This window comes from Jaculus jaculus, chromosome 8 (assembly GCF_020740685.1).
Source record: "Jaculus jaculus isolate mJacJac1 chromosome 8, mJacJac1.mat.Y.cur, whole genome shotgun sequence".
NCBI classification, from domain to species: Eukaryota; Metazoa; Chordata; class Mammalia; order Rodentia; family Dipodidae; genus Jaculus; species Jaculus jaculus.
The window spans coordinates 4,057,333-4,072,185 of NC_059109.1; the positions used below are offsets into that span (position 1 = coordinate 4,057,333).

At 52.4% G+C, this 14,853-nt stretch overlaps 1 protein-coding gene across 7 annotated transcripts in view; it reads left to right on the plus strand.

Moving 5' to 3' along the window:
• Scube3 (signal peptide, CUB domain and EGF like domain containing 3) overlaps positions 1-14,853 on the plus strand; it is a 46,013-nt gene that overhangs the window by 16,339 nt on the left and 14,821 nt on the right. For 5 of the 7 annotated variants that reach the window (XM_045155704.1, XM_045155705.1, XM_045155703.1 and 2 more), the window contains 6 exons: positions 5,096-5,221; positions 9,105-9,239; positions 10,362-10,487; positions 10,636-10,752; positions 12,695-12,742; positions 14,711-14,827. In XM_045155704.1, the coding sequence (XP_045011639.1) occupies positions 5,096-5,221; positions 9,105-9,239; positions 10,362-10,487; positions 10,636-10,752; positions 12,695-12,742; positions 14,711-14,827 (669 nt within the window). The remainder of the gene's footprint in view (positions 1-5,095; positions 5,222-9,104; positions 9,240-10,361; positions 10,488-10,635; positions 10,753-12,694; positions 12,743-14,710; positions 14,828-14,853) is intronic. The other 2 variants (XM_045155707.1, XM_045155706.1) reach the window with 1 other exon arrangement.

Here is a 14,853-nt window from a genome sequence, read left to right on the forward strand (position 1 = left end):
TTCGGTGTTTGTGAGACGTCAGTGGACAAGGTGCATTACTTCCTGCTGGCAGGGTGGGCTGATTGAAAAGCACGGTTGTCCCTTGAGATTTGCTCTAAGATCCCTGCCAGGGTCCCCAGGAATGCCAGAATTCAAAAATGTTCAAGTCCCGATAAAAATGGCATACTTAAAACAAAAATGATGTGGTTATTTGCATGTTACCTTCAGGCATCCTCCTGAGTACTTTTGTTTTGTTTGGCATTTTGAGGTAAGATTTCGCTCCAGCCCAGGCAGACTTGGAATTCACCATGTAGTCTCAGGCTGGCTTTGAACCTCCTACCTCTGCATCCCTAGTGCTGGGATTAAAGGCATGTGCCACCATGCCTAGCTATACTTTTTAAAAATTTATTTATTTATTTATTTATTTATTTATTTATTTATTTATTTATTACCAGAGAAGGGAAGGGAGAGGAGAGAATGGACGTACTAGGGCCTCTAGCTGCTGTAAATGAACTCCAGACACGTGTGTCACCTTGTGCATCTGGCTTATGTGAGTCCTGGGGAAATTGAACCTGGATCCTTTGGCTTCGCAGGAAAGTGCCTTAACCGCTGTCAGTATGCTGGGATTACAGAAGACCACCATTTTTTTTTTTTTATGTGTGAGAGAGAGACAGAGTGAGGGAGGGAGAATTGGCATGCCAGGGCCTCCAGCCACTGTAATCAAACACTAAATATGCGCCACCTGTGTGCATGTGCGACCTTGCATCACCTTGAGTGTCTGGCTTGCATGGGATCTGGAGAGCTGAACATGGGTCCCTGGGCTTCACAGGCAAGTGCCGTAACTGCTAAGCCATATCTCCCCAGCATGACTTCAGGTTCTCACATGGGGTCTGGGGATATGAACTTGTGTACTCAAGAGTTGAACAACAAGCACTTCATCCACTGAGCCAGCCCCCAACACTGCTGTTGAGACAGCGTCTCTTGTTGTTCTAGAGCTCACTGACTGGGCCAGACTAGCTAGCCCGCAGGTCCTGGGGGCCCTCTCAGTACTGGGGTAATGGCCACACCGCCAAGTCTAGCTTACAGGGGTGCTGGGGGTCTGAACTCAGGTCGCCATGCTCGCATGGCAAACATTTTACCCACAGAGCCACCTCCTACCTCCGTGTGTGCATTCTGGGTAGTAAAATAAGGGAAGGAAATCTAACCATCGAGGGAAATGAAGCTGGGGCATGGAGGCTCAATCACACCTGTCATCCCAGCACTCAGGAAGCTGAGGCAGGAATTCAAGGCCAGTTTGAACTATAGAGGAAGACCCCATTGAAAAAAATCAAGACCAGGGTGTGGTGGCATATGCCTTTAATTCAAGCACTCAGGAGGCAGAGGTAGGAGGATTGTCCTGAGTTGGAGGCCACCCTGAGAATACAGAGTGATTACCAGGTCAGCCTGTGCTAGGATGAGACCCTACCTCAAAAAAATAAATAAATAAATAAATAAAAATAAAATATATATATATATCAAGGGCTGGAGAGATGGCTTAGCGGTTAAGTCATTTACCTGCAAAGCCAAAGGAACTCGGTTCGATTCCCAAGGACCCACATAAGCCAGATGCACAAGGTGGCACATGCATCTGGAGTTCATTTGCAGTGGCTGGAAGCCCTGATGAACCCATTCTTTTCCTCTCTCCTCCCTCTCTCTCTCTCTCTCTCTCTCTCTTTCTCTCTGTCTTTGCCTCTTTCTCTCTCATTGTCTCAAATAAATAAATAAATAAATAAAATCAAAAGCCCAGCCGTGGTGGTGTACAGCTTTAATCCCAGCACTCGGGAGGCAGAGGTAGGAAGATCGCCATGAGTTCAAGGCCACCCAGAGACTACATAGTGAATTACAGGTCAGCCTGGGCTAGAGTGAGACCCTACCTTGAAAAAAAAAAAAATCAAGAAAGGAGGCTGGGAACGGGAGAGATGGCTTAGCGGTTAAGCACTTGCCTGTGAAGCCTAAGGACCCCGGTTCGAGGCTCGATTCCCCAGGACCCACGTTAGTCAGATGCACAAGGTGCACATGTGTCTGGAGTTCGTTTGCAGTGGCTGGAGGCCCTGGCGCACCCATTCTCTCTCTCTCTCTGTCTCTTTCTCTCTGTGTCTGTCTGTTCCTATCAAATAAATAAATAAAAATAAACAAAAATTTTTTTTCAAAAAAATGAGGCTAGGGGAGACTGCTCAGTGGATAAAGCACTGGCCACACAAGCTTAGGTACCTGGGTCTGATTCCCTAGTCCTGTGTAAAGGCCAGGAGATGGAGAGGGCTCTGTAGTCCCAGAACTGCTAACAGTGAGACGGGAGACAGAGACGGGAGAACTTCCCGGATGCTCACAGACCAACTAGCCTGGTACGTGTAGCGCTGAACAGCAGCGCGAACGAGAGACCCTCGCTCAGATGAGGTAGAAGGTGAGGACTGACCCGAAAAAGTTGTCCTCTGACTGACTGCCACACATGCGCTCTGGCACGTGTTTCCTACACTCGCACACCAGTGAAAATTTAAAAATCAAGTGTGGGAGGAGAAATGGATATTTGTACTTTTATTTGTTGATTTGAAAGCAGAGAGAGAGAGAAAGAAAGAGTGAGCGTATAGCACACTAGGGCCTCTTGCCACGACGAGAACTCCAGACATATGTGCCGTGTATCTGGCTTTTTGTGGGTACTGGGGAATTGGACCCTGGGCCAGAAAGTTTTGCAATCAAGCACCTTTCGCCACTGAGCCATCTCCCCAGCCTGAGAGATAACATTTTTTAAAAAAATATTTTTATTCGGGCTGGAGGGATGGCTTAGCAGTTAAGGCATCTGCCTGCAAAGCCTAAGGACCCAGGTTCGATTCCCCAGGACCCACGCTAGCCAGATGCACGAGCGGGCGCATGCGTCTGGAATTCGTTTGCGGTAGCTGGAGGCCCTGGTGCACCCATTCTTTCTCTCCCTCTTTCTCTGTCAAACAAATAAATAATAAAATATTTTTTAAAAAAATTTTTTATTCGGGCTGGAGAGATGGCTCAGTGTCAACGTGCTTGCCTGCAAAGCCAAAGGACCCAGGTTGATTCCCTAGTACCCAGGTAAAGCCAGATGTGCAAGGTGGTGCATGAATGTGGAGCTTGTATGCAGTGGCTAGAGGCCCTGGCACGCCCATTCTCTCCCTCTCCCCTTCCCAAATAAATAAATAAAATATATTAAAAACATTCTTGGAGCCGGGCGTGGTGGCACATGCCTTTAATCCCAGCACTCGGGAGGCAGAGGTAGGAGGATTGCCATGAGTTCAAGGCCACCCTGAGATGACAGAGTTAATTCCAGGTCAGCCTGGACCAGAGTGAGACCCTACCTCGAAAAACAAAAACAAAAACAAAAACAAAAAAAAAACATTCTTGGGCTAGAGATATGATTTAGTGGTTAAGAGCTTGCCTGTGAAGCCTAAGGACCCTGGTTCGAGGCTTGATTCCCCAGGACCCACATAAGCCAGATGCACAAGATGGTACATGTATTTGGAGTTTGTTTACAGTGGCTAGAGGCCCTGATGCACCCATTCTCTCCCTCTCTCTCTCCCTCTCTCTCTCTCCCTCTTTCTCTCTATTGCTCTCAAATAAATAAAAATAAAAACAATTTTTTTTAGTTTTAAAAACATTCTTACTTATTTGCAATCAGAGAGAGAGAAAGAGAGAGAGAGAGAGGCAGACAGATAACAGAATCTTCTCCTGGGAAATCGGACCTGGGTCATTAGGCTTTGCAGGCAAGTGCCTAAACCTATGAGCCATCTCTCCAGCCCTTTTTTTTTTTTTTTATTTTGAGGTAGGGTTTAACTCTAGCCTAGGCTGACCTGGAACTCATTCTGTAGTCCCAGGTTGGCTTTAAATTTGCAGCAATCCTCCTACCTTCATCTCCCAAGTGCTCGAATTAGAGTGTGCCACCATGCCCAGCTAAGATCGTTTTTGTTGTTGTTTGTCTTTTCAAGGTAGAGTTTCATTCTAGCTAGTCTAGGCTACCTGGAATTCACTATGTAGTGTCAGGGTGGCTTCGAACTCACGGCAGTCCTCCTACCTCTGCCTCTCGAGTGCTGGGATTAAAGGTGTGCACCACCAAACCCGGCTTAAGATACATATTTTAAAATTTTATTTTATTTGTTAATTTGCAAAGAGAGAAAGAGAGAATGGGTGCACCAGACCCCCTTGCCTCTGTAAACAAACTCCAGATGCATGCACCACTTTGTGCATCTGCCTTTATGTGAGTTGTGGATAATGGGGAATTGAAATCAGGCCATCAGGCTTTGAAACCAGCACCTTTAACCACTGAACTATCTCTCTAGCCCAAGATACATATTTAATTTTTTAAAAATTTTTGCTTATTTATTGAGAAAAAGAGAGAGAGAGAATAGGCACACCAGGACCTCCAGCCACCGCAAACGAAATCCAGACACATGTGCCACCATGTACATCTGGCTTACATGGGTTTTGTTGAGTCAAACCTGGGTCCTTAGGCTGCACAGGCAAGTGCCTTGACCACTAAGCCATCTCTCCAGCCCCGAAGATACATATTTTTTGATGCAAGCCCAACAGATTACTCATTATTATTATTATTATTATTATTATCAGAGGGAGAGAATTGGCATACCAGGCTTCTAGCCACTGTAATCGAACTACAGACGTGTGTGCCCCCTTGTGTGCGTGTGCCCCCTTGTGTGCCTTCTGTGCACGTGCCGCCTTGTGCGTGTTTGCTGCCTTGTGCATGCATCACCTTGTGCATCTGGCTTGTGTGGGATCTGGGGAGTCAGATATGGGTTCCTAGGCTTCACAGGCAAGTGTCTTAACCACGGAACCACTTCTCCAGCCCTGAGATGCATTTTTTTGTTTGTTTGTTTTTTTGAGGTAGGGTCTCACTCTAGCCCAGGCTGACCTGGAATTCACTATGGAGTCTCAGGGTGGCCTCGAACTCATGGCGATCCTCCTACCTCTGCCTCCCGAGCGCTGGGATTAAAGGTGTGCGCCACCACACCTGGCTTGAGATGCATATTTCTAAGAAGCTGCAGGGCTGGTCGGTGGGAGTCTCAGTGTGGGTTCAGAGGTCTCAGCTTCTCGTTGCCCACAGACGTGGACGAGTGTGAGCGGGAGGATAACGCGGGCTGTGTGCACGACTGCGTCAACATCCCTGGTAATTACCGATGCACCTGCTACGACGGGTTCCACCTGGCCCATGACGGACACAACTGTCTAGGTAAGTGAGGGAGCTGTGCTCGTGTGTGTGTGTGCTCGTGTTTGTGTGTGTGCTGGTGTGTGTGTGTGTGTGTGTGTGTGTGTGTGTGTGCTTGTGTGTGTGTGTGTGTGTGTGTTGGGGGTACATTTTGTAGGGATGAGGTGACTTTAACATTTCTCACGCAAGGAGGGGAAAGTGATCAGAAAGGGGTTGCACTCTTCCAAGAGAGAAGGGGAAACTTCCCCTTTGGGGATGGAACAGTCCCCCTGCTGGCTGGAGAGCGTGGGAGGAGACACTGCTAGAAAGTGCTCCCAGGTGAGGGGGGTGAGCGTGGTGAGTGTGACTTCCTGAGTGCCAAGATGACTGAGCTCCACATGGGCGCCGCTGCTGCTAGGAAGCTCATCTTGAGAAGCGTGTGTGAAGGTGTAGTAGAGTCCTGGGGAAGTAGCTCAGTGGTGGTGTGCTTGCCCAGCATGGGAAGGCCCGGAGGTCAACCTCTAGCACTAGAAAGAAGGAAGAAAGAAAAATAAAAAGCAGAATCCTGTTCAGTCGTCAGCACGCGGCAGGTGCTCAGCGCCAGAACCGATGAGGCAGATCAAGCTCCCTGCTCCGGTCACCTCGTGCCACTGGGACAAAACCCCCGACCAAAGCCAGCTGGTGGGGGGAAAGGTTTTGTTTTGCCTCACAGTCTGAAGGGGACGGCAGGGGAAAGCATGGCACGAGCAGAGGCTGGACGTCACCTCTGCCACAGCAGGTGGACAACAGCAGCAGGAGACTGAGCTAAGCTCTGGCCAGGGGGAGCTGGTTATAACACCCCTAAGCCTGCCCCAACAACACATCTCCTCCAGCAAGGCTCCACCTCCCAAAATGCCACTAGCTGGGAACCAGGCACCCCAAGTACATGAGTGTATGGGGGATGTCTGATTCAAACCACCACACTGCCTTAGGCCTGGGAGCCTCTGGCTCTTATAGCTGGTTTCCTCTTCATTCTTCCAGTCTTAACTCTTTCCCCTCCAGAGGCCAAGGTCTGACCTGATCCCCCTGTCACACATGGACTCTAGAGGCAGCAAACTCAACTTTGGCCTGTGTAGTTTTGGAAAGTTACCAGGACCCAGAGAGAGTCCTCCTCCAGTAGAAAGTCAGAAGCCTGTAGCAGAAGAGGAGCTGACTTCATGCCAAGGGTTCTCTCCCAAACATTCTTTTTCTGGTACCAAAGCAAAAACAAAGCCTAGAGGAGCAGGAAAAGAAACCTGAGCAGTTACGGCCAGAAAGCCCTCCTCACCTGACCAAACGGACGACCTGTCCAAAGGCCTTTTTATTGCAGACACGAGTGTCACAGCCACCCTTGGGCCCTGGCCTCCACACCCAGGTCCCTAACCAGCTCTTCTCCATACCTCCCCAGCTGCCTCTCCTGCTACTGTAGCTGCCGTGGAGGAGCCCCTGACTACCGGCCACTCCTTGGGGAGGAGGAGCTGTGGCCCTGGGAGTGGGTTGGGGTTGCCCAGCAGCCTGTAGGCCTTTGGAAGGCCCTGATTTTCAGTAAATCGTGTTCCTCGATAAGTATGTGGGGAGAACCAACCAGAGGGACAAAAGAATGAGTAGGTATGGAGAGGTTCAGAGGCCCAAAGGTCCATCTAAGTCTCAATCCTTTTATAAAAATACTTAGGGCTGGAGAGATGGCTTAGCGGTTAAGGTGCTCGCCTGTCCAGCCCAAGAACCCAGGTTTAATTCTCCAGGACCCATGTAAGCCAGATGCACAAGGTGGTGCATGTGTCTGGAGTTCATTTGCAATGGCTGAAGGTCCTGGCACACCCATTTTCTCTCTCTCTCTCCCTTCTTCTGTCTATAATAAATAAATTTTTAAAAAGTTAATGGGCTGGAGAGATGGCTTAGCAGTTAAGCGCTTGCCTGTGAAGCCTAAGGACCCCGGTTCGAGGCTCAGTTCCCCAGGACTCACGTTAGCCAGATGCACAAGGGGGCGCACGCGTCTGGAGTTCGTTTGCAGAGGCTGGAAGCCCTGGCGTGCCCATTCTCTCTGTCTCCCTCTATCTGTCTTTCTCTCTGTGTCTGTCGCTCTCAAATAAATAAATAAAATTTAAAAAAAAAAAGTTAAATATAATTTTTTTGAGAAAGAGAGAGAATATGGGTGTGCCAGGGCCTGTGGCTTCTGCACGCAAACTTCAGATACATGTGCCACTTTGTGCATCTGGCTTTGCATGGATACTGGGAAGTGGAACTCAGGCTGACAGGCTTTGCAAGCAAGCACCTTTAACCACTGAGCCATCCATCCAGCCCCTTCAACCTTTCTTCTGACTCTTAGGAAATCCTTGAAAGAGCTGTCCATTCTGTGGGCCTCAGTTTCCCCATGGAGAGCCTGAGGAAAGCACTTGGTAAAAGTTATAGTCACGAGGCTAGGAGAGAAAAGGGCACATGAGATGGAATGCTGGATGGGGCGAGAGCTTCAAGAGAGGGGCAGGGCAGACCGAGGGATGGGCCAGAGCAGAGGAAGGCATGACACAGCCCTTCCAGAAGATGCGTCTCCCACGCAAGAACCAATGGGATCTGAGTCCCTATTACGACCTTGACCAAAATGTGCCTTGGCAGGAAGGGTGGGAAGGGAGGGACGGAGGAGTCCCCGGGAGCTCAGATTCTGGTTTCTCCACTGGACAGCCAGTTTCTCTTATGTCTCCTGGACCCCTGCATGCTGGGTGGAAAGGGAGGGACAGAGGAGTCCCCGAGAGCCCAGATTCTGGTTTCTCCACTGGACAGCCAGTTTCTCTTATGTCTCCCGGACCCCTGCACACTGTGGGAGGACAGTGGCTGACATGGGGATGGAGTCAAGATGTCAGTGTGAGAGTCCTGGGGTGAGCTTGGCCCTGGGGTTCGTTATTTGGGGGGCAACAGTCTACTGTCCCCCTCTGCCATCCAGGGTGTAGCCTGGCAGCTCTCCCCATGCCTGCCTGCCACACTGCCAGACTTTGTTTTGTTAAACCAAAATAGGAGAAAAGCTAGGGACTGTGGCAGCAAGCCTAGGCCTGGGGGAGGGGAGGAAGGCCAGGGCTGTGGCCTGTCCACGGAAATGGTCCTTGCCCCATGAGGAGTTGGGGTTCAACTGCCTTTCCCCTCCCAGCCATTCCTTCTAACCTTGGTAGCATGGCCACAATGCCCTCCGGACACAAAGTCACGATTCCTGGCTGCTCATCACAGCCAGAAGCCGCTCCCGGTTCCCTGTCTTGACCAAGGCGACCAGTCTTCATTCTTGTCTTCATCTCCCCCTCTCTGCCTCCTCTCCTAACCTCTGCCCTCAGACCCAGTTTCCACAGGGCGGGAAGAGGGGGACCAATCCTCACGGAGGTGAGCCAGGCTCGGACAGACGTGCCCCAGCCCACCCGCCCTCAGCAGTGGCCTCTGCACTCAGCGGAACTGCGACCCTGCTGAGGTTGGGCTTAGGGGCTGGAGAGGTGGCTTAGCGGTTAAGACGCTTGCCTGCAAAGCCAAAGGGCCTGGGTTCGATTCCCCAGGACCCGTGTAAGCCAGATGCACAAGGGGCGCATGCATCTGGAGTTCGTTTGCAGTGGCTGGAGACCCTGCTGCGCCCACTGTCTCTCTTTCTCTCTCTCTGTCTCACTCTGCCTCTTTCCCTCTCTCAATAACAAATAAATAAATGTAAAAATAATAAATATAAAAATAAATAAGTAAAGGGGAAGGAGGGTATTACCATAGGATACTTTTTATAATCATGGAAAACGTTAACAAAAATGGAGAAAAATAAATAAATAAATAAAACATAAAGGTAAAAGATAAATAAATAAAATAAGGCTGGGCTTAGGTCTGGGTGGGGCCGTGCTCGTCAGCGTCCCCAGCCTGGCTCTCCGGGTCCTCACCAAACGCCCGTCTCGCACAGATGTGGATGAATGCGCCGAGGGCAATGGCGGCTGTCAGCAGAGCTGCGTCAACATGATGGGCAGCTACGAATGCCACTGCCGAGAAGGCTTCTTCCTCAGTGACAACCAGCACACTTGCATCCAGCGGCCAGAAGGTCAGACGTGACCCGGGAGGGACCCCCCTCCCCAGACTTCTCTTCCCACTCTCCCGGGATACCTCCCTTCTCACCGGCTAGCCCTTCCTGCAGCCTCGGTCCCTCAGCTCAAGTCTTAGCCTAAGGGCTAGGGGCGCGCCCAGATGCTGTGTTAGACAGGTGTGTGGGAATAGATTTCAGGTTGGGTCAGTATTGGCACTGAGGCTATGTTGGGATGTCCCCTGGTCCAGACCTAGGGCAAGTGCCATTTCTTTTTTTTTTTTTAATATTTTATTCATTTTTATTTATTTATTTGAGAGAGAAAGAGGCAGATACAGAGAGAGAATGGGCATGCCAGAGCCTTTAGCCACTGCAAATGAACTCCAGACGTGTGTGCCCCCTTGTGCATCTGGCTAACATGGGTCCTGGGGAATCGAGCCTCGAGCCACGGTCCTTAGGCTTCACAGGCAAGCACTTAACCACTAAGCCGTCTCTCCAGCCCACAAGTACCATTTCTGATCATGGGTGCCCTCTTCCGTGACCTGGATTGGGAAGGCTGAGCAAAAATGTGAGGTGCAATCCTATTTGCTTTTGGGTTTCATTCCCTCACTAGACTGGAACACCCTGAGGGCAGGACCTTTGTCTAATCCATCTTGGTGTTTCCAGTACCCACATGCCACCTCACCTGTGGCAGAGGCTTAGTAAATGTTCGCAGTATAGTAACTGATTACACTAATCACTTCCTGACCACTTTACTGGTCTTATTTATCTTCTGTTTTTCCATTTTCATTGTAAGCCCTTTGAGCGAAGAGCCTGTAACGGATTTTTCTGAGTCCTTTCGAACCCCGCCCCCAGTCTCATGACCTGGCTGGTTTGGAGGGCAGGGGGACCATGTGGGTGCTTCTCAGGGTGGCAACAGTACTGCTAACACATTTGGCATGGCCGAGTTCTGCTCAGCGGCACAGAGCGGTGGGCAAGACAGCCGATGATGGAAATTGTAGTCCCTTTTCTGGGCTGCAGCCTCAGTGGAACCCTCTGTTTCCCAGGCCCCAAATGGTTCCACTCCATTGAGACATCCGGCGGGGGGGGGGGGGGCGGGAGGGCTGGCAAGCAGAACATCACCCCTCTGATTTTGCCCTTTAGAAGGAATGAACTGCATGAACAAGAACCATGGCTGCGCCCACATCTGCCGGGAGACCCCCAAGGGGGGCATTGCCTGTGAATGCCGTCCTGGCTTCGAACTCACCAAGAACCAGCGGGACTGTAAATGTGAGATACTTGGAGCGGGGGCGGGGCGGGGCAGGGCGGGAGGAGAGAAGGGCGGTGCGGGAGAGGCAGGGAAGGGGCCGCTCTCCAGCTGTGCAGACCTGAGGTGCCAGGGAGAAGCCAGCTGATGTGCCTCCTGCCCTGTGTGCAGTGACCTGTAACTACGGCAACGGCGGCTGCCAGCACACGTGCGATGACACGGAGCAGGGACCCCGGTGCGGCTGCCACGTCAAGTTTGTGCTCCACACGGACGGGAAGACGTGCATCGGTGGGTGAGGCCAGGGGAGGGCCGGCCGCCTGGGACAAGGCTGAGGGTGGGTGGGGGGTCCTTGGGAACTGAGGGCGAGCGGTGAGCTCACGGAGACCCAGGTGCTGGGCAGAGCCACGGGTGCAGGCGTGAAGACCCAGTTGATGGCAAGCCCAGTGAGGGAGAGCCCTGAGACTGAAAGGACACTTGACTCTCTGTCCACCCCCTTCCTCTCAGGACTGAAGCGCTGTTAAACTGGGGTTTGTAGCAGAGGGTTTGGTGGGCCAAGGCCGTGAGGGCTGAGGGGGGTGAAGTCCGACCCCAGCCCTGGCTGGCTAGTGTGCTGAGATGGGAGCTGTCACAGCCCAGCACCCCACTGTGAGCCTGAAGCCGCCTGCAGCAGCGCTCACACTCCTGGAACCAGCCCTGAACTGATCAGCGGGCTTTCCTTTCTCTGCTCGTTCCTCCTGCACATCCCTCTACGCCCTTCACCCTTCATGCCCCTGCCCCATCTCAGCTCCACCTGTAGCCTGCTCAGTTCCTTGCCCACTCCTACCTCCCATCCTCTCAGTACCTTGGATCCTTCTTCCTGACCCCTTGTGAGCTAAATTCCTTAGAGTTAATCCCTAGCTCCCTGAGTGCGCGACTTTAGGACTTTAGACAACAGGACAGGGCGGCCCCTGGGAGAAGCGGGAAGTGAAATGAGAGGCTGCGGCTGGGGGGCAAGGCTGGGCGCTCTGTGAGTAGTATTTGTGGGAGATCGACTGGCAGGGTGTGAAGGAGTGTGAACACAGTTCTAATGCGTGTATGGAAGACAAGACATTGAGCCTAAGAACGGGACAGCCAACTGGCCCTTCCCTGCAGACCCAGGCCCTGGAGCGGGTAGTGCTCTCAGGGGACTCCCTCGGGCACCCGCTGGGCACTTGCACACGGTTTTGTAGAGAGCCGCCCTCCTGCTCTGATGTCCCTTGCCATTAACCCTTCAGAGGCCTGAAACATGTTGTTTCTATTCTGCCTTCTCTTGCTGGGCTGTTCTGGCTCCTTCTGCCATCTCCTCCTTTCGAACTTCCCCCTGGACACAGCCATACAACCCCAGTTTCCTGAAGGAAGGGGCATGTAATCCTCAGGAAGAAGATGCATGGTTCAGTGCAGAGCTTGGGCCCATAGATAGTTCTCTGGTGTCTGTAAGGATCACTCCAGACATAGCTGCTTTTGAAAACGCCCCTATTAAGTTCTTTTTTAAAAATATGTTTATTTATTTATTAGAAAGAGGGAGAGAGGAAGGCAGGGAGGGAAGAGGCAGACAATGAGAGAGAATGGGAGTACCAGGGCCTCCAGTCACTGCAGGCACCACCTTGTGCATCTGGCTCACATGGGTACTAGGGAATTGAACCTGGGTCCTTAGGCTTTGCAGGCAAGTACCTTGGCCACTGATCTATCTCTCCAGCTCTTAAGTTCTTTTTTTAACCCAGTACCTATCCTGCCATGGGGACCATAGCAAGCGAAGCAGAAGAGAATAAATATAGCTGTGTTCTTTCCTTATTCCTCTTCCTCCACTCTGAGCAAACTGGGCTGACCTGCCCTGGAATTTGTTTTCTCACCAGTCTCAGTAGAAGGGAATGTCATTGTGTAGGGTCACCAGGACCCTCAGCTTGAGCCACTTGGGATGGGACTCTATGTTACCTTTGGCATGAAGTGAGGGGTTGAACCCACACTGCTGCCTTTGAGACCAGGGGTCTCAGTTTTGCAGTCAGTTGGTAGGGTTTGGCTTCCTTAAGGATCTCAGGCAGGACAAGGCTGAGGCATGAGGCAGTGTTGTGGGGGGGGGGGTCCCCGGGGTTCATCATATGGGGGCCAGTGGTTTGGGCCTGCCGGGTGGAAGAGGGCGTGGGGAGGGCCCAGGCCTGCGGGCCACAGAGGCGCCCGCCTGGCATCTAAACAGCTTTTTCACAATGTCAAACAGGGGAAAGACGGCTAGAGCAGCACATGCCCACTCAGGCCGTTTCTAATGGTAAATATGTCTGCTCTCTGCTCACTCCTGCTGGCTTGCTAGGGGAAGGGTTAACCCGCTGGGGCTCCCACTAACTGCATGCCCAGCAGGGCTCCCCTGGCAGCCTGGGCACTGGGCCCATTGGGTGACAGGACGCCTGAGTCCCTAAGAGCTGGCCCGGGAGCCTTCATGTTGATCTTGTCTTCTTTGTTTGGTCACTCTCCGCTCTCTTTCCTTGGCTGCTTCCTGCTCCAAACCATCGTCTAACGTCCCAGCCCATTCCCAACCATCACTACATAGAGACCCCCCACTCAGTCACTGCAGCTAATGAGCAATCCAGTGCCACTGATGGAGTACAGTGGGGGATTTTGTGGGTTCTTACCATGTTAGTACATAGTCTCACATCAACCAAAGATCTATGTAGGGAATTGGGCTCTGCAGACCGGTTTTAGGTCCTGGCTCTGCTGTGTTCTCACCAGCCAGCCTCCGATAATGCTGCTCCTTCCCCTCTGATCCTCAGCTTGTCCTTCTGCAGGATGGGCGGGGGGGTGGTGACAGTCCTCCCTCAGGTGCTGTGGGGATCAAGGCAGTGTGTAGCATCTCTCTAGTCAGCACCTGGTACACAAGGCTCTCAAGGCAGCCTTCTGCCACCCCCAGCCTTCTCGGAGGAAGGCTATCCCACTGAGGTGGGTAGCTGCCCAGCTTCCTGGCCCAACCTGACATGGATTATTCCAGCTCTGCTTCTCCGTCCCAGGTCCTTCGGAAGGTCCGTGCACAGGACTTCATATCCCAGGGCTCAGTGGACCTGCTTAGCTCAGAGCACTCTCAGGGGAGGCTGGACTGAGAGCCTGAGCTTAAGTTGGGCTTCTTGTGGTCTTGGGAACTTCAGGAGAGACTGAGGTGAAAATAGCAGGGGAGGGTTCTCTGTGGCTGCTCCCAGACCTGAGCATTAGAGGGACAGGGACATAGCCAGGGAACTCCAGAAATGGGCTTCTTCTAGTAGCCCTGGCTGGTGACATGGGTGGGCCCGACTTCCCTGGATCCTGAGAGCCACTCTCCCACCTTCCCCAGTGGGGATCTTGAGGTTTGAATGGGAGGATGGTGGCTGCCCCCAGCACGCAGTCAGGCTCTTGAGCTGCTGGCTTCTCCTCGGACTAGCCTCACTCTCCCCCGCTGCTGTTCAAACCTGCTTTCCTATCAGCTCTGAACTCACACTTGGCTCAGCATCCCAGAGGCAGCACCAGAGGAGACTGGTAGCTGAAATAAGGCTCTGGAAGCTCTTCCTCCTCCCCTCCCCTCTTGCACCTATCCTTCTCTATTCTTCTCCTTCTGCCCTCCTCCCCTCCCACAGGAGCTTCAGAAAAGGACTACCAGTAGACAGCCAGCTTGTCTCCGGGTGGGGTGACAGGAGGGCTTGGGAGGTGGTGACAGTAGAGGACACTGCCCAGCTGTCTCCTCTGAGGCCAGGCAGGCAGTCCTGTAGCTGGCAGGGAGTGAGGGGGTGAACTGATGGACGTCCCTGGCTGTCTTAAATACACTTATCAACCCACTGAGGGCGCAGTTGTCCTACCGTGACCCCACCCCCACCCCCAAGGAGATGGTTAGTGGAAGGAAGAAACTCGGGCCTGTCCCTTCTGCTTCTTGGTGGGCAGAACCCCTTCTTGAGCTTCCATAGCCCCCTGCTCCCCCACCTCTCCCACCCTCTAGCACATTCTTGCCTGACAGCTCTGGCTTGTACCTGCCTCACTGCTGTCCACCTTGTTTCAATCAAGTAGGGGGCAGGGACGTGCACTGCTTGGCTGCACTTGGGAGGGGCCGGGGTTGGGAGGGCTGGGAGGAGGGGGCTGGAAGCCTCTGCTTAAAGCGCCTGCTGAGGTCCTGGAGGGAGTGAAGGCCTTTCCTGGGGCCTCTGTGGTCTCTGCTACCTGAGGGTGGCAGTCTTCAAAAAAGCCAGCAATGCCATTGCCACCCCACGTCCCTCCTAAACAGAGACGTGTGCCGTCAACAACGGGGGCTGTGACAGCAAATGCCACGATGCAGCGACTGGTGTCCACTGCAGCTGCCCTGTGGGCTTCATGTTGCAGCCAGACAGGAAGGCCTGCAAAGGTAAGGGCCGCGAGAGGAGCACAGCC